Source organism: Somniosus microcephalus, chromosome 8 (assembly GCF_052327205.1).
Source record: "Somniosus microcephalus isolate GS21.2 chromosome 8, FLI_Smic_1.0, whole genome shotgun sequence".
Lineage (NCBI taxonomy): Eukaryota > Metazoa > Chordata > Chondrichthyes > Squaliformes > Somniosidae > Somniosus > Somniosus microcephalus.
Window position 1 is genome coordinate 163,760,733 of NC_140994.1, and position 20,230 is coordinate 163,780,962.

Below are 20,230 nucleotides of genomic sequence, written 5' to 3' on the forward strand. Positions count from 1 at the left end.
CATTCTCACCCAACAGAGAGGGTGAAAAATCAGACCCAGTGTATCATAAAAACATTCTAGCTTCAAATTTCTTAATGGAATGTTGGCAGTAATGGCGGTAAGTGACTGTTGAGATCAATCAATCAATTAATCTGATGTTGTGAGTTGTTTGACAACACTCAGTGCACAACACTTAATGTGAATCAACCAATGCTTTTTACGTTTTAACAGAAGCAATCCTTTTTTCATCTATTACTAGGTGAAAGACAAAGATTATGACGATTTAGTAAAGCTTTTCTATATACTAGAAAAAGATGTTGCGACACTGAAGAAAAACATTGCAAATTACATAACAAATATGGAGGTAACTTATTACACTTTTTTTTGTCATTTTAATATTCTTTTCTTTCTTGTCCCATTTTTGTTTCTTATTTTTTGTTTTTTGCTTGCTTCCATTCCCCTTTACTATTTAACTTGCATTTTGCTCTTAATTTACTCTTTCATATTTATTTATTCTTTCCTTTCATTTCTTTGTTGTGGCTTTGTTCCCATTATACTTCTGTTTTCTCATTTTAGTTGGGTTTTTTTATTCCAGTTTTCTATCCCTTTTGCTTTATCATTGTTGCTTTTTCTTTGTTTCATTTATTTCGTCTGATCCTTGCATATTTAGAGGTGAGTATAAGCGAGTTAGAGTAACCCATTACACAACTGAGGAATTCAGGCACTGCCTTAGTCCAAAGAACATTGCTGGAAAACTGTATATAATTGGGCCCTGCTAATTTTACTTCATTTTTTCCCCCATTTGGTATGTAGTGGTTTAATTTTCTTGTTTGATTTTCTTTAAATGGTGGTGAATAAGAGCAAACACATAAGAGCAAACATGTTGTTACACCTAAGAATATGTTTTAATATATCACTGATCACAATACTAGTAGAAAGGTGAATGCTTTCAAGTAAGATGCAATGTTATTCTGTACAGCATGTTATATAGCAAATAATATACTTTAACACACACCAGCATGGTTAATCTGAAATTTAACTAAAGAGAAAGGTGAAAAATAACAGCAATTCTCAGTCATTGGGAATTTATTATTAAATACTGCATGTGGTCTCTAATATTATTTCCAATCAAAATGCCAACGAGTTTCACAGTTGAAATGATTGCTCCTATTATTTTAGAATCAAATATTTTGTGAGTAAATCAATTGAAATGTGTCTGTTCTGTCTACTACTCTTTTCCAATATTTATACCCAGCTAAGCTGTGTACATCTCTATGTTGGCTCCATTTCATTATGGTAACTTTGTTAGACCAATGAGCTTAGCTACTGGGTAGATATTTGGGACCTGAAATTATGCCTTAGCCCATTTAAAATAAATAGGCTAATTCCTCAAACACACTAATTGTTTGTACATGAATATCCCACAAAGTAATTTCAGAGCCTTAAAAGTATTTTTCCCCTTTTTGTTTATGATTTACTCTTTGCTTAATCAAAGATTTTTGTGAACAATATAAAATGCAGCATTTGTCTGGAAGTAACAAATAGTTTTATCAAAGAATTTATTAAATAGAAAATGTGATTACTGAATCATACGTACCTCTGAGATAACATTCTAACTACATTATCTTCAATACAAATTTAGAAGTCACTCTTGACACATGAAGGCATATCCAATATAGACACTCTCAACTAAAATGTTTTATTTCCATGGCAACTCTTACGAAATTAATGTTCAGCATTGGATGTCAACATTCTGGAATTTGTTTCAAAATTAGAAAAAAATAATTCTGCTTGTAGTGTTTTCCTTTCTTTTTTTTGGGGGGGGTGCAATTTACAAAACACTATTTAGGGATGATTTAAAAAAAATAATGTTATAATGGTACACAGAAGTATGCACCTACATGTTGAAAGTATCTCCCCACTCCACATACCACAACTGCTGGGCTAATGCCTCACAGTCTTACAACTGAGAAAAAAATCTTTAAAAAGGCACAGCTGACACAAGGGCCGCAAATTTAATTCTGGAGGCGGGATGGGGCGGGTCAGCAGGTTTTCAGGTTACATTCCCGCCCCCAGCTGCCTCCGCTCTGCAGACGTGATTTTCCCTTGATTGGTCTTGTTACGCCCACCCGGGCCAATTAACAGGAAGCGGGTCTGATGAGGCCATTTGATGATGTGTCATCTGCCAGTTTCCTTAAAGGGACCATGCACAATTTTATTTTGACAGTTGATCTGTCAGTGTTTGACAGCATTGAGGTGCTGCAAACACTGACAATTACTGCACAAAGGTGAACGCTTGCCCCCAGGCTGTCCAATGACTCCCTCCATATGCTTATGCAGGGAGGTTCCCTTCCCTTCCAAGGGTGGAAGAGACCTCCCCAGGACACCAACTTACCTTGAACCTCCACCCAACCCTCTCTATCTACTTTATCACTTCTCCATCTCACTAGCCACCCCTCACACTCACCCTCATCCTACTGTAAGCATACCAACTAACAACACACAAGGGTAGGCACTTGAAAGGTTTAGCCAATGTTCATGTGAAGTTTCTGGTAATGAGTTGTCATACAGTGTAATATCTTTTTCAAATGTTCAGCATTGGCAGTCAACATTCTGGAATTTGTTTCAAAATTAGAAAAAAATAATTCTGCTTGTCGTGTTTTCCTTTTTTTCACCTTATTGGACAGATCTGAGCGCACGTTTAAAAAAAAAAAAATTTGTTTAAGGCCAGCATTTATTGTCCATCCCTAATTGCCCTTGAGAAGGTGGTGGTGAGCTGCTTCCTTGAACTGCTGCAGTCAGCGTGGTGAAGGTACTCCCACAGTGCTGTTAGGTAGGGAGTTCCAGGATTTTGACCCAGCGACGATGAAGGATCGGCAATATAATTCTAAGTCAGAATGATGTGTGACTTGGAGGGGAACTTGGATGTGGTGGTGTTCCCATGCGTCTGCTGCCCTTGTCCTTCTAGATGGGAGAGATCGCAGGTGTGGGAGGTGCTGCGGAAGAAGCCTTGGCGAGTTGCTACAGTGCATCTTATAGATGGTACACACTGCAGCCATAGTACGCTGGTGGTGGAGATGGTGGATGTTTAAGGTGGTAGAGGGGGTGCCAATCAAACAGGCGGCTTTGTCCTGGATGGTGTCGAGCTTCTTGAGTGTTGTTGAGGCTACACTCATCCAGGCAAGTGGAGAGTAATCCAACACACTCCTTACTTGTGCCTTGTAGATGGTAGAAAGGCTTTGGGGAGTCAGGAGGTGAGACACTCGCCGCAGAATACCTAGCCTCTGACCTGCTCTTGTTGCCACAGTAGTTATGTGGCTGGTCCAGTTAAGTTTCTGGTCAATGGTGACCCCCAGGATGTTGATGGTGGGGGATTCGGTGATGGTAATGCCATTGAATGTCAAGGGGCAGTGTTTAGACTCTCGCTTGTTAGAGATAGTCATTGCCTGGCACTTCTATGGCACAAATGTTACCTGCCACTTATCAGCCCAAGCCTGAATGTTGTCCTGGTCTTGTTGCATGCGGGCATGGACTGCTTCATTATCTGAGGAGTTGTGAATGGCACTGAACACTGTGCAGTCATCAGCGAACATCCCCATTTCTGACCTTATGTTGGAGGGTAGGTCATTGATGAATCAGCTGAAGATGGTTGGGCCTGGGACACTGCCCTGAGGAACTCCTGCAGCAATGTCCTAGGGCTGTGATGATTGACCTTCAATCACCACAACCATTTTCCTTTGTGCTAGGTATGACTCCAGCCAGTGGAGAGTTTTCCTCCTGATTCCCATTGACTTCAGTTTTACTAGGGCTCCTTGATGCCACACTCAGTCAAATGCAACCTTGAGAAGTGTCTTACTGAGTTCCAGTGATTTGTTCAGTCTTAACTCCCCCCGCCCCCCCTGCTATAGTGATGTGTGTGCATGGAATGACTTAGACATTAAAGGGATGCTTCATGGTGCTGGTGTGGGATGGTTTCAACCTGGCGCATCATGTGGCAGCCAGGGTTTACAACATCAAGTGAAGAAAATCTGGCCATGATGAAGCATTCACTGGCCTCCCCGGCCAGCACTTTTGTCAGGGGCTGATACCCTGTGTCCAGTGCAGCATCAAGTGGGTGAGGAGGAGGTTGGCGCTCCTGGTGCTGGTGCTGCTGCGGCTGCTCTTCCTCCGAATCTGATGACCAGAATGAGAGGATGTAAATGGTTCCCATCCCGTTGCTATAGAATTCAGTTAAGGCAAGAAGCTTGCAAGCGCACACTCAAAGCGGCCTGAAATTATTCCAATCAGTTCAAACAGCAGAAGTGTGTCAGCTTTAGCAGTAGATTTGCAAAATCTTATCCCAAACCTCCAACAACAAAGTTGTTGCATTTGAATGTCAGACATGTTACAGGAGCGCTTTTAAAGTGCTGCACCAATGACTACAAATCATGTTCGAGAAACTCGTCTCCTTGCAGCTGGTGTGTTTCTGACAAGATGGGAAACAGGAGCTTGAGTCACAAAAATGGGAAACCTCCATCAAAATAGGATTAGCAAGGCAGTTAACAGGCTCTTAACTACCTGTCCCACCGGTTCCGGTCGGGAGCGGCTGACCCGGCACTCACGAAAATCGCGTGGAGTCGGGTTGGGTATCTGAAGCCATTTTTTCCGATTTTCACTGCCGACCCGCCTCCTCAGGGCTATTAAAACCGAGCCTAAGGTCTCCTCTTTCTAATATCTAGAGACCACTCTTTCTACTATCATCACATTCTAACGTAAATTCATTCATGTTCATAGTCAAATGACGCAGTATCTGTATGTGATATCTAAAGACTGATACAAGTATCACATTAGCGTAATATATAATATATTAATTCATTAAGTTTAAATTCATCATATAAATTCATTTTAGAGTGGAACCTAGAAATATGACAACATAGACACTTCCAAAGTTAAACATGACAAATGTATATAATCAGGTAATGTACAGACTCAAAAGGCATTGCTTTTAACAGCAGACTATTGAGTTCAGTATTGAAGGATTGTTTAATTTTTACTCAGGACACTGCTTTTTCCTTTCATCTTTGATATCCCTCTGTCAAACCTACCTTCACCCAATGTTAAAGCTAGGATTTTGAAACAAAATATCTATTTGGCTCCTGTATCCAATTTCCAGAAGCCCAATGTTAAATTTAAGGTGTCAAGGTGAAGAAACAGTTAGTGTACAAATAATGGCTGCCCTCAGATATATTTATCAAGCTTTGCAAAATTGCTATGATGTATTTATTAAGTATACTGGTGTCCAAGTATCATGCGTCCATTATACACTTGGCACGCAGTTACATCTGGCACTGTTCCATCTTTTAATTGTCTTCTCTTTAATTTTGGCTCAGCATTTTCAAAGTCTAAGGTCCTACCATTATGTATCTGATTTGGCAGATGAACATGCTACTGCCTGCTATCGGGAGTTTATCCAAATACTCCACCAGCAGATAATCCCTGAATTTGTAAGTAAAGGCAATGTAAGGACATACAATTCATACGTATTAGTGGGCTTAAGTTGCATTTCTTATATTAAAATGTCTTTGTTTCAAATAGAAAGGAAGACTGGAATCCATCATTTACAAACCGCTATGTGCCCTCACAAGTTTGTTCAGTGGCCCACAACAACTGGTTAGAAAACATGATGATAAATTCTTAGATTATGAAAAAATTCAGGAGAAAATAAAACAAGAAGGTAATGCATCTTATGCTGAGAAGGCTGCTGTGGAGACTTACAAAGCACTGCATTCGTTATTACTCACCGAGCTCCCTAGATTTAACAGAATTGTACTACAGCTACATGCACAGATTCTTCAAGCAGTTATCACTGTTCATCATGACTTAGCCAACAATGTGCTTGAATTAACCAGCCAGCATCTGCATGAGGTAATACTTTACTTGAATTATTAATTATATTAGAGGGATTGATGATGAAATGGGTAACAACATTATAATTTCCCTCTCTGGGACCCGGATTCAAATTCAGCCCAGATTTGTGGAAGATCTCAGCTCCCTGATGCCTGTTTAAAGGTACTTTTATCTGACAGGGTTGCAGATGACAGAAGATGCACTGGTCTCCCTCAGTCAGCCCCATTACCCTCTAAAAATTCTCCTATGCTTAGGGAAGTGACAGCACCATAGACCCATGACATGTAAGTCTACAAATGTGCCATCACACTAACCGAGTTGGTTTCAGGAGAGCAAGCAGGGAAGACCGACCTCATGCATTACACAGCAGAGCCCAGTGCCACAGCACCTGACTTAAAAAGGAAGCTTTGATGCACAGGGATCACTCCCGTAAACAGGGAAAGTAAAAATAGGCAATAGAAAAGTGCCTTAAAAGTTTGAAGTGAAAAGGGTTTTGTGCAATATTGATGAATCTCACAGTTGGCTTGAGCACACAGCATAAATTGGCATCAATGCAACAAAGTTAATACAAAGCTGTGAAGTGAGTAGTTCAACTCAGAAAAGCCATAAGGATGCACAGTGTGGAAAAGAGCAAAGTCATACTGAGGCCAAGGTGAGTACATTATCAATGCAAAGAGGGGGGAAAGGTTTTCATTGCACCTTGCCACTACCATATCTGAGCTGCGTGCTTTAGAAGAACAACCAGCCAGTTCCGAAAATCAGAACACTGGTGGAAAAGGAAGGCTGCTGTTGTCTGTAAAGATTTTTTTAAATTATAATTTCTTTTGAAGGTGATGACTTATTGCTGGAGTATAGTTCCACAGATGATGGAGGCCCTCTGTGCCTCAGCCAAATATTCATGCGAGTACTGGCAGGCATTTGAAGATAGAGCACATCAGACTGTGACCTTTCTGATCTGTATGGCTCTGCTACTCAATATTAAACTTGCTGGGCTGTCAAGAGAAAAATTGGATTTATATATCTGTTAAAATTATCTAGTCTGTCAAGATTATCTAGTCTGTCAGTACCACATCCCACAAAATGGTTGGCAAACTTAATTTTCAACTAAATAACTATTTTGACAAGATAAAACCAGGCTTAAAGCATATCATATAAAGTTATTAAAATGTAAATATTAAGACTGTGACAGAATAATTTAAAAGATTTAAAAGGGACACAAAGTCTGCATATTAGCTCAATGTGTGAGGCTGCTGAGCAATTTCAATCCAGTCTAAACACAAGGTGGCGCTCCAAATACATCTATCAGAAGTTTCCTTCTTTTCCTAATCATATAAAGTCCCTCTCCACTGTTGTTATGGTAGATCTGCAGGAAGGGAAGGTACAAGCTAAGAATGGATGAGTATTATCCCCTTGCATTTAAAGAGACAGAGTAGGAGTGGAAGCTTGTGTATGTGTGGTGTTTCACAGGGATTTTGTAGGTATGCAGTCACTGAGCTAACCTTTCCATCTCCCACAGCAAGAGCAGAGTGCCATTCCATCAGTTCAATGGCTTGCTCCTCATAGGTTGTGAGGTCTTCAAACTCAAGAATGCCCCCTCTGATGTTCTGCACCTCACAGGCATTGTGTGCCAGTTTGTCTTTGAGTGGATGAAGTGAAGGATTGTCTCCCAGGTGGTATCGGACAGTTGATGAAAGAGATGTTGTGATATCACCCCGTTAAAGTGGAAGAAGGGGTTTTAGGGTTGGGAATGCAAATATTTGTTGTCTGGTGCATTGTGGAGGGTGAGTTATGTAGCTTTTAATTCTAGATCGTGAAGAATGGTTTAGTGCTCAAGGCAGAAAAGGGAGAGTGGCCAGCATGATACCATGCCTATCCTGGTCAAGTCATTGAACTTAATAGGGCACTGGTCTGCAGTTCTGCGGGTCATGGAGTCTGCATTCAGTGCCAGTGCAACCTCCCTCCACAAGGAACAATTTTTTGGAGGCTTCCTCCCATGGACACTCACCAGTCTGTCTCTCCTCTGTTCTATCTCATCAAGGAGGGTTTGTAGGTCAGACTCTTTGAAGTTGTGGGTTGTTCTTTTGTGGCTCTATGCGATGCCTTTGTTCCTTCCCTGGCTGCCTCTGTCAGCTGCTTCTGTGGTAGACATTTTTGAAAAGTGGCCCAGAAACATTCGAGGCATCCAGTCAAGATACCTAGCAGTAAACAGAGCAAGCCAAACACTTTGCTACTTACCTGCTACTCCCTCAGCCTTCTGCCACAATCTTCAGCCAGAATTGGCTTTTGAAAGGCTGCACTCTAATTTTCAAGCACCCCAGCACATTATTTTACATGGGATTTATGCCAATGACTGAGCTGATCCATAAAACTCTGGATGCCACAGAGATTCCTCCATGGTTGCCTGAAATGACCCTGTCATAAAAGTTGAGTGCAGTTGTCACTGTCATAGTCTTAGACAGAGCAGGTGACTGTGGCTGCAGGTCCTCGTGCAGTAAAAAGAAAAGAACTTGGGGAAAATTTGGTTGGTTTGCACCTCCCGTTAGCACCCCCTCTCTCACTAGCACCCAGGCACGGTGCTGCTAACGCCTCCCGCGAAATTCAGTGGGAGGTTAGTGGCGACGATAGACGGTAGCGCCCTGTGGCGCTGTGCCTCCGGCGATGACGTCATCGCCGTGCGCAGCGCCCCACTCGCACCCTGGCTGCAAACTTGGCTTGCACCCGCTGACCTACCACCGGACGCTATATCTGACAGGGTCAGGGGGGCGTTTTTACATCCGGGGCGGCGATAATTAAAGTGCAAGTGGCCATTTTCTTTGGGCTGCCTGCCAGCACCTGCCCCCTCTCACCTCCTGCTGCGGGGTGACGGCTGCGATCAGTCAGCCCAGCACTCCTCTTGAGTGCCGGGCTCTTTTGCCGGCTCCCCGCTCCCTGGTGGCCCAGCAGGGCCCCGGTGCGTGCTGCGCTAGGCCCCTCTCCTTTAATCAGGGGCCTGTAGTACCATGGTACTATGTGCCGACGCGCATGGCACTGCTGCACGTTACGCCGCGATATTGAATTGGAGCGCCCCAGGAGGGAGGGGGAGCGCTTCCAGTAGTGCCCCGCCCCCTGTTTGGGGTGCTACCACTCCATTTCGGGTGCGGGATAGATAACTTTTTGGGGGCGCTAAAAGTAGCACCCTGGTGAAGCTATCACCCCAAAGGGGGCGCGAGCCAATTTTTACCCCCTTATATTTACAGGTGTCCGATCTCCCCTATTACCTTTTTGGTGAAGCGCACTCTTCTGATACACATAAGGTCATCATAGGGCTTGTGCATCATGTATATTCTTTGATGGGGGTGGGGGGAGAAAGGAAGTATTTGATAGGATGCATTTTCGTTAAGTGCTGCCTCACTCTCCTTTCTGCCAACATTTCCTGCTCTTTTCCATGATAACGACAAACAAAGATATGCCCATCCTGAGAAGCCCTCACTCTGGGTGGGATTGGAAGTATTCATATCTTCCAGTGGTCCCACACACCGAGAAGTAGTCAGTGTAGGCAAAATTGCAGAAATATAAAATCGCTCCAAAAGGTTATTCTCAGTTGCAGTAACCTTACGGCAATTGGCTCAAAAATCCTCACTTCCACCTGTCTCTACTAATCCTGGCAGCAGATATGCCTTGTACTTCTCTTTTTAACTTATCCCTATTGCATTGCAAGCATAAAACCAGGAAATTTAAGGCTGCAGTGTGACTGGCGCTCATTACCTCACATTATAATGAAGTAGCTAGATAGTTGGTGGGCAGACTGCAGGAAGGCTCAAGTCTCATTTTGAAAACTTGAGGGGTTTGGGATCAATTTTGGGCCAGAAAACCAACAGAAAAGGCTGAAGATGGCATGGAATTTCACAGCCAGTTGGTGGGATAGAGTTTCCGTTAGGTTGCACTGGTAGTTCTAGCGCAATTTGCCCGAAATTGGCCAAACCAGCGCGGAATGTTAAATGCAAGTTACGTTCAGCGCAAATTGAGTTTCCGCCCACAAAACTGGCCACGCCCCCAGATCAAATTAATCATCATGGCGGGTTTCCGCCAATTGCGCCTGTTTGTGGGCCTTCAAAGAGGCTCTTAAAATTAAGCTGGTTCTTTTAGGCACAAGGGCAGTAATAGACACCTTTTAAATCTCAAAAAAGATTTAATTTACTAAGAAACTGACTACTGTACACCAATGAAACTAGTAAATGGTTCTGTATAGTTTTTTTAAAGCCATTTTCAGTTATTTAAAGTTGGGATACTCACTGGTGGTGGACTAGACACTCTTATTAAAAATGCCTAGTTTTTTTTTATTAATAAAGCTGCAAGTTACGACTCTTCAATACACCAATAAATATTTTTTAATGCAAGAAAATAAAATGATCTTCTAAAACGCTGCTCGATTGCGCTGCTTCATGGACGATTTTAAGTTTGTGATTATGCAAATGAGTTTGAGCGGCAATTTGAACCATAAAATCAATTCTGAGAACGAGCGCAATTTTGAGTGCAATTTGCACCTGGATTGTCGATTGCACCCAAAGCCAAAATTCTAGTCTTAACTTTTGGAAACTTATTAAATGTTCCTGAAACGTTTCTACTGAAAATTGTTCTATTGGGGCCATTTCTTTGCCAGTTGACTTGTTGCTCTAAATAGTTAAACTTTGTACAGTGGGACTCGGAGCGTGCGTGTCTCTGTGCCTGGGAGGAACAGAACCATTTAGGCTAGCAGTAGGAAGGTATTACTTGTGCCTCAGATCTTCTCTATTTTCTGTGATGCTCACAGTATGTCTTCTTATGGAGGCAGTTGAAACATTGATTGCTCCCAGGGCGATGCCAAGTGTTTTGATGAAGTAAACTTTTGCTGCACAATGAACAATTTTGTTGCTGATGGATATTTTAAATCAATGGTCACTTGCTTCTTTTTGCAAAAAGAAACAAACCAAATATTCAAAGGAATACGTACAATTTTTTGAACTAACATCTTTGTCCAGCATTCACCCTGAAGATGACAATCCTGATCTATCAAAATTTGAGCATTGAAAACTTCACAATCCAGAGATCATCATATTCAATGAGGAACCAATAGCACTGAAAAGCACCAATCCTATTAATCTACAAAACAGGGGCATTGTGTGCTTGCTGCTTATCAAATGTGTGAATTATCATTTTCAATTTTCACTAATGCAGATCCTTTACCTTTAGGTAATTAAGTTAACAATCATAACTTTTGAGCAAGTCCTTGAATCATTTTTGTCTCTCAGTTTCAACTCAGCCACAAAGTCAACTTTTGGCAACAAACAGAAGAAATGTTGCAGGAATCAAATGTAAAGCTGGAAAATATCTGCCAAATATTTGAATCAATTATGGAACAAACTATAGAACAGGTATGTTATGTGTAGAGCAATTTAAAAAGTAAATGAAAATCCTCTTTGTAGATAATTCATGCTCCCTGCACATATCCAAGTAAGTGACTGTACAGAAATCCCATAATACAGATAGAAAAGGGATAACAATTAATGAACTAAAAGTGAATTTGAAAGGGCACCTTCACCCCTATGGAACTGTTAGGAAAGCTTTACAATCAGTTTATAAACAGACAATGTAACAGCATCATGTGCATTGTGAAAACACAGTTCATGTTGGAGTCACTGTGTCATTACTGTACTTCGGTGAGATGATCAAATGAAACAATACTCAAACCTTTTGGTATTTAATGGTTGAAATTTGCTCCTCCAACTAGAGATGCAACCCGCTTAAGATATCTGATTGCCAATACTTTGGCTTTTCTGCTTGATATTTCTTTAATCGCCTAAGGATAATGGCACAGTGTTTGTTGCAAGTGGCTTAATAAATGCCCAACTAGAAATTCAAATACTGGAGACTAGAATCTGGGAGGGGAGGAGGTAATAATTTACTGTATTTTTACAGTAGATTACACAGAATTTTCATGTGTGCTAATAACAATCCGACCTGTTGCTACAAAAAGATCAGTTTAAAAATATAAGGGCCAATTTTGCCTCCCTTCACTTGGTGGAGATCGGGCATTAGTGGAGTTAAACTCCTAGCAGTGGACTTGCCTCCTCACATGGACAGTCCGTTTAGTAAAACCTGGAGAATCAGCAGAAGGGACCCGAAAAGGCAAGTGTTGAAATGATTTTTGTGCAGCCAGAAGGAGCAGGAGAGCTCCTTTGGGCTGCACGAGAATAATGAAGGCAGTGGCTCAGAGCAGGTGAGCTGCATCACGACATCCTTTCGAAAGATGTAGCTTGCCTCATGCATGCTAATGAGATTCAGTTCACAAAATGGCTGAGCCTTCTGCTGCAGCTCTCAGGCAGCTGGCCACATGTTCATAGAATCATAGAAACTGCACAGAATGAGGCCATTCGACCCGTCGTGCCTGTGCTGGCTCTTTGAAAGAGCAGTTGTGCTTAGTCCCACACCCCCACTTTTTGTCTGTAACCCGGTAAGTTCCACATTATCAAGTACCTGTCCAACTCCCTTTTAAAATTATTTATGGAATCAGCTTCCAACACCTTTTCAGTTAGAGTGTTCCAGATCTCGACCACTCTGGGTGAAGATATTTCTCATCTCCCCTCTAGATCTTTTTCCAATTATTTTGAATCTATGACCTCTCGTTATTGATCCACATGCCAGAGGGAATAGATTTTCCCAATTTATTCTATCAAAACCTCTCATCATCATGAAACCCTTTATTAGGTCACCTCTTAACCTTCTCTGTTCCAATGAGAACAGTCATAACTTTTCCAATCTCTCCTCATCCCTGGTAACATCCTGGTAAACCTCCTCTGTACTCTTTCTAATGCCTTTACATCTTTCCTGAAGTGTGATGCCCGGAATTGGCCACAATACTCCAGCTGAGGCCTAACCAGTGATTTATAAAGTTCTAGCATGGTCTCTTTGCTTTTATATTCTATTCCTCTATTTATAAACCCAAGTAATCCAAATGTTTTTTAACCACCTTATCAACTTGCCCTGCCACCTTTAAGGATGCTTCTGCCCATTTCACTATCCTGTCTATGTCATCCTGAAGCCTATAACTATCCTCATCGATCTACTACTTTGCCAAGTTTTGTATCATCTGCAAATGTTATAATGCTGCTCCCCCACACACGAGTCTAGGCTGTTTATAAAAACTGCAAAGTGTAATGGTCCCAAAACTGACCCTTGGGGAACACCACTGCAAACCACCACCCAGTCTGAAAAGCATCCATCCACCACCACCCTTTGCTTCCTGTCACTGAGCCAATTTTGTATCCATATCACCATTTTTTCCCCTTAATTCCATGGGCTTCCATCTTCTTAATAAGCCTCCTGTGTGTGCACTTTGTTGAATACCTTCCGAAAGTCCATATATAGAACATCTACTGCACTACCTTGATCAACCTTCTGTTACCTCATCAAAGAATTCAATCAAGTTAGTCAGACAGGATTTACCTTTAACAAATCCATGCTGCCTGTCCTTGATTAATATATGCCTTTCCAAAGGAAAGTTTATGTTGTCCCTGATACTGGTTTCCAATAACTTCCCCACCACCGATGTTAGGCTGACTGGCCTGTGGTTTCCTGGTTTGTCCCTCTTCCCTTTCTTGAATAGTGGTATAACATTAGCAAACCTCCAGTCCTCCGGCACTACTCCTGTACCCAAAAAGGATTGAAAGATTGTGACCAATGCCTCTGCTATTTCTGCCTTTGCTTCTTTCAGCAACCTTGGATGCATTCCATCTGGACCAGATGACTTACCAACTTTCAGTATTGCCAATCTTTTTAGTATGTTTTCTCTATCTATTATTATCCTGTTCATCAACCAGCTACCCAGGCACCAACGATATAGGTAAAAAGCGGGATGAGGTCCTAAAAGCGGAATATAGGGAGTTAGGAGTTAAATTTAAAAATAGGACCTCAAAGGTAGTAATCTCAGGATTGCTACCAGTGCCACGTGCTAGTCAGAGTAGAAATAGAAGGATATTTCAGATGAATACGTGGCTAGAGGAATGGTGCAACGGGGAGGGATTCAAGTTCCTGGGACATTGGAACCGGTTCTGGGGGAGGTAGGACCAGTTTAAACTGGACGGTTTGCACCTGGGCAGGGCTGGAACCGATGTCCTAGGGGGAGTGTTTGCTAGTGCTCTGGGGGAGGGTTTAAACTAAAATGGCAGGGGGTTGGGAACCTGAGCAGGGAGACAGAGGAAAGGGAAACAAGGATAAAAGCAAAAGATAGGAAGGAGAAAAACAAAAGTGGCAGTCAGAGAAATCAACGGTTTAAATCAAATGTGGCCACAGTAAATAATAATTCTAATAGGTCTAAGAGTGTTAAAAAAAAACAAGCCTGAAGGCTTTGGCCTAGAAATTGGGTTGTGGGTTCGCCAGGGCTGTAGCGCCAGAAATTTTGCGCCAGCGTTAATGCGGCAGCGCCCGACGAAAATTCGGTTGCGCCAGGCCCAGACGGCGGCGGGTGCTAAAGGAGGGTTTTAGCGCCTCAAAACGGGTGTTCAATTGGGTTTTCCGGCGCTAATCCCCCGCTGCAGCACCCGATGCGGTGCGGCAGGCTGGGGAACTGCAGGCCTCCTCCTTCTGTTAAGGAGGAGCTGCCTGCAGCCGACAACTGACCGGCGGATTCCCCCGACATCTGAGCCCGGCACCTCGGGGAAGTGCCGGGCTCGCAGCACACACACACATCAGGGCCGCGGGGGGGGGTGATGCAGGAGTCCGGGAAGGGAGGTGCGGGCAGGCGGCCACCGGGAACGCGGCCGGCAGCCGCTCCACCTTTATGCGCCAGCGCAAAGGCGTGTAAGAACCCTTTCCACAATCGTTGGTTGCACCTGCCACGGGCGAGGCGGGCGCAACTGAATTTGGGCTTGGGGCCGGGTTACCACGGCAACCGGGATGCTGCGCACACCGATGACGTCATCGGTGCCGGCGCAGCGCTACCGGCTAACGCCGATGGTAAGGCCCAAGTCAATTTCAGAAACGGCTATAATTCTACCGCAATGCCCTCCAGCGCCGCTAATTGGGCGCTAACCCCACTCAATTTCTAGGCCTTTGTGTCTTAATGCGAGGAGCATTCATAATAAGGTGGATGAATTGGCTGCGCAAATAGAGGTAAATGAATATGATTTGGTTGGGATTACAGAAATGTGGCTCAAGGATGGCCAAGATTGGGAACTCAACATCCAGGGGTATTCGATATTCAGGAAAGATAGGCAAAAAAGAAAGGGAGGTGGGGTAGCATTACTGGTTAAAGAAGGGATTAACACAATTGTAAGGAAGGATATTAGCTCTGATGATGTGGAATCTGTATGGGTAGAATTGAGAAATACTAAGGGGCAGAAAATGTTAGTGGGAGTGGTATATAGACCTCCAAACAGTAAGGTGGAGGTTGGGGATGGCATTAAAAGGGAAATTAAAGAAGCATGCAATAAGGGCACAGCGGTCATCATGGGTGACTTTAATCTACATATAAATTGGGCTAACCAAATTAGTAACAATACTGTGGAGGAGGAATTCCTGGAGTGTTTACGGGATGGTTTCCTGGACCAATTTGTCGAAGAACCAACCAGAGATCAGGTCATCTTAGACTGGATATTATGTAATGAGAAAGGATTAAATCTTGTTGTACAAGGCCCATTGGGTCGGAGCAATCATAATATGATTAAATTCTTCATTAAGATGGAGAATGAAGTAGTTGACTCAGAGACTAGGGTCCTAAATTTAAATAAAGGAAACTACGATGGTCTGAGGTGCGAGTTGGGTAGGATTGATTGGGGAATGTCACTCAAAGGGTTGACGGTGGATAGGCAATGGCAAACATTCAAAGACCGAATGGTCCCTGAGTTCCCACATTTCGCAGGAGGAGCAGATCACAGGGCCGGGCTGTCCTGCCATGACTTACCCTTTAATTAATTGAGTTTAAATTAAATCAATCAATCCACTAATTACACTACAGTTAAATAGTTTACCAACAGTCCCCGCTACACCAGAGAGACCTTAGAAACTATAAAACAGAGTTAAAGTTTAAAAAAGAACTACAGAAATTGTTCATCCCAGTTTGGCATAAAAATAAAACAAAAAAGGTGACTCAACCGTGGCTAACAAGGGAAATTAGGGATAGCATAAGATCCAAGGAGAGGACATATAAATTGGCCAGAAAAAGCAATAATCCTGAGGATTGGGACCTGTTTAAGATTCAACAAAGGAGGACAAAGGGATTAATTAAGAAGGGGAAAATAGAATATGAGAGTAAGCTTGCCTGGAACATAAAAACTGACTGTAAAAGCTTTTATAGATATGTGAAGAGAAAAAGATTGGTGAAGTCAAGCGTAGGTCACTTGCAGTCAGTATCAGGGGAATTTATAATGGGGAACAAAGATATGGCAGACCAACTAAATACATATTTTGGTTCTGTCTTCACAAAAGAGGACACAAATAACCTCCCAGAGATGCCGGGGAACATAGGGTCTGATGAAAGGGTGGAACTGAAAGAAATAAGTATTTGTAGGGAAATGGTGTTAGGAAAATTGATGGGACTGAAGGCCGATAAATCCCCAGGGACTGATAATCTACATCATAGGGCACTTAAGGAAGTGGCCCTAGAAATAGTAGATGCATTGCTGGTCATCTTCCAGAACTCGATAGACTCTGGAACAGTACCCATGGATTGGAGGGTAGCTAATGTTACCCCACTATTCAAAAAAGGTGGTAGAGAAAAAGCGGGGAATTATAGACCGGCAAGCCTGACATCGGTAGTGGGGAAAATGCTAGAGTCCATTATAAAAGATGTAATAGCAGAGCACCTGTAAAGCAGTGACAGGATCGGACAAAGTCAACATGGATTTACAAAAGGTAAATCGTGCTTGACTAATCTACTGGAATTTTTTGAGGATGTAACTGGTAAAATAGATAAGGGAGAACCAGTAGATGTGGTGTATTTGGACTTTCAGAAGACTTTCGATAATGTCCCGCATAAGAGATTAGCGTGTAAAATTAAGGCACATGGGATTGGGGGCAAGGTATTGACTTGGATAGAGAACTGGTTCGTGGATAGAAAGCAAAGAGTTGGAATAAATGGGTCGTTTTCTGAGTGGCAGGCAGTGACTAGTGGGGTACCGCAAGGATCGGTCCTAGGACCCCAGCTGTACACAATATACATATTAATGATCTGGACGAGGGAATTGGATGTAATATCTCCAAATTTGCAGACGACACAAAGCTGGGTGGGAGGGTATGCTGTGAGGAGGAGGTCGTGAAACTCCAGTATGATTTGGACAGGTTGGGTGATTGGCCAGAAACATAGCAAATGCACTATAATGTGGATAAATGTGAGGTTATCCACTTTGGTGGCAAAAACAGGAAGGAAGATTATTATTTGAATGGCAATAGATTGGGAGAAGGGGAAGTGCAAAGAGACCTGGGTGTTCTTGTGCACCAGTCGCTGAAGGTAAGCATGCAGGTGCAGCAGGCGGTTAAGAAGGCAAATGGTATGTTGGCCTTCGTAGCAAGAGGGTTCGAGTACAGGAACAAGGATGTCTTGCTGCAGTTATACAGGGCCTTGGTGAGACCACACCTTGAGTATTGTGTGCAGTTTTGGTCGCCTTATCTGAGGAAGGACGTTCTTGCCATGGAAGGAGTGCAGCGAAGATTTACCAGGCTGATACCTGGGATGGCAGGAATGACGTATGAGGAGAGATTGTGTCGATTGGGCTTATACTCACTGGAGTTTAGAAGATTTAGAGCGGATCTCATCGAAACCTATAAAATTCTGTCAGGCCTGGACAGACTAGATGCAGGAAGGATGTTTCCGATGGCCGGGGAGTCCAGAACCAGGGGTCATAGTCTAAGGATAAGGGGTAAGCCATTTAGGACTGAAATGAGGAGGAATTTCTTCACCCAGAGAGTGGTGAACCTGTGGAATTCTCTGCCGCAGAGGGCGGTGGAGGCCAGTTCATTAAATATATTCAAGAAGGAGTTGGATATATTTCTTAAGGCTAAAGGGATCAAGGGATATGGGGAGAAGGCAGGGACAGGGTACTGAATTTGGATGATCAGCCATGATCGAATTGAATGGCGGAGCAGGCTCGAGGGGCCGAATGGCCTACTCCTGCTCCTATCTTCTATGTTTCTATGTTAAAATCCACACGACAATGTCTTAGATTTTACGCATTTCCAATGAACAGTCATGTCATTATCCGGTGGATAAACCATTTCTCCAGATTTGCGGCAATTTGGTGGCTTCTAAATAAATCAAAGCATTAGCTTAGGATCTGTGTCTGTACTGAAATCATTTTGCTTGTTATCGATGCAGTTACTTGTTGTTCAGTTGACTTTCAATATCTTTCTTTTCAGCCTTATAATGAAGACAAACTGGAAATTCTTCTGAAAAAATACAGCCCCAACAAAATATATCAAGTTTCCTGTAATATTTCTGGAAACAAAGAGCTTGACCTGACACTTCAAAGAGGTGATTTTGTGGCAGTTCTTCGCGTTGCAGATACAAAAGGAAATACAAACAGATGGCTTGTGGATTCAGGAGGTAACAATTACACTGTCACGTTTAAGATGGAAATGCAGTGTGTATAGGCATATTCTCGTGTCCACTGTACTTTTCTTCCCTCTCCCACCCAATTTTCTCCTCCACTTCCTGAGTGGCCTCTCTTCATGCCTGAGCTAAAACAATTAGTGACAAGATAGCTGCCCATGGTTGGGGCACCACAGCCAATTGTGTCTCAATTCCACCATAGAAATCAGAAATTGAATTTTGACCGATTGTCCCCCTCCTTAGCCAGGAGCACCGAGACCAATTGTAATATATCTACTGCCACCCCAGATCAGCAAACTGCAGATTGGGGATTGAACCCAAGACCTTGTTGGTCTATTTTTTTAATTTCCCCCCCCCCCCCACCTTATGGGCTGGAAGGAGTAGGAGTGCCCCAGGCTTTCCCCCCCCCCTGCCCTTCCCCCACTCCCCCCACCAGGATTCCCCTCATGGAACACTTACCTTGTGCCAGGGACCATTCTTGTCAGTCCCGGGCAGCGGTCTCGTGCTTCTCATCGACTTCCTGGCCCTTTTGGTCGGGGTCAGCAACTGGCATATTAATTAATCCTGGCCATTAAAAATCAGCCACGCTGCCGCTGCTGGACGGGCACACGGCCCACTTTTCCAGTAGTGCAACACAGTAAGAAGGGAAGGCTGAATGTACAGACGTCCACGTTTTTACTGATTCGAGGCCCAGGAGTTAAAATCGCCCAAATCTGTTTATGCTGCAGCGAGTGAGCTTCTAACTCAGCCATCCACCCAGCCGCCCATAACCCACCGAGTTAAAATTGGGGCCAATAGTTTACCACAAATAGCACATCAACAGCAATTACTCGAATTATTTTTCAAAATACATTTTAACCAGTACATGGAGGTAATAAATAATGATACTGTCACTTAAAAGAGCTCTGAGATATTAGGCCATACCATTAGTGGAATTATTGTCATACCATATTTTTTTTAATGTGTTAAAATCGTTTGTAGAAAATAACCTGGAACATTACAAAATAGATTCTATATACTTACAAAGGGCATAAAGCCATTGATAGTACCATGATGGAAGATGCAACAATCTGGTCTGATGGATCGGCTGCTCTTTAATAGTTTATTTTAGCACCAGAAATAATTTGCTAGAGTACATTGTTAAGAATCAATATCCATTGCTGGCTATACTTTGTGATGCATTCCATCAGAGTCTGAGGGTTTTTTATATGTATAGAACACAGTCCATTTGATTTTCTTTAAAGTAAAAAGAGAAAACTACTTATTGGGAGTGAAGCAAGTCTCAGATGGTAAATTAAAAAAAAATCAGAATAGACTATCAAAGAAACTTTGTTTTGATGTTGCTCAGCTTTGTCTGATAAAATAGTTAGTTTTTCTTTACTTTTCTATCTACATATTGATCCACTCTTAATCATTTCTAACAATGAATGATCTCACAGTCCTCCCTGTAACTTTCAGAGCTACAAAAACAAACAGAGATGTACTACGTATCCAATCTTGTTCAGCCTGTTGTGCTCATCAAGGTGAGGGATGATATTGTTGGGGAAATTAAATATTTTCCATTTAGGGCACCTATTTTGAACTTCAAAAACTCCCAGGTGAGTAATACCATGGCCAGATACAGAGTGAAAGTCACTTTGTTCTACCCCAACAATCTGCCTCAGCCCCAAACTAAGAAGATCTTCCACTCCTGCACGAGTGTGACCATGCCTAATAGGAACTGGCTTGAAACTGCTGACATGCACTTCACATAGGGTCCTTACAGCCAGCAAATGGAAGAAGATTGGGTCTGGACTGGATTTTAAC

General features: G+C 42.7%; 1 protein-coding gene across 3 annotated transcripts in view; it reads left to right on the forward strand.

Moving 5' to 3' along the window:
- Nucleotides 1-20,230, forward strand: part of arhgef37 (Rho guanine nucleotide exchange factor (GEF) 37) — a 183,953-nt gene that overhangs the window by 146,289 nt on the left and 17,434 nt on the right. For all 3 annotated transcript variants that reach the window (XM_085995305.1, XM_085995304.1, XM_085995306.1), the window contains exons 7-11: nucleotides 239-343; nucleotides 5,349-5,462; nucleotides 5,554-5,883; nucleotides 11,133-11,255; nucleotides 18,232-18,418. In XM_085995305.1, coding sequence (XP_085851431.1) covers nucleotides 239-343; nucleotides 5,349-5,462; nucleotides 5,554-5,883; nucleotides 11,133-11,255; nucleotides 18,232-18,418 — 859 coding nt within the window. The remainder of the gene's footprint in view (nucleotides 1-238; nucleotides 344-5,348; nucleotides 5,463-5,553; nucleotides 5,884-11,132; nucleotides 11,256-18,231; nucleotides 18,419-20,230) is intronic.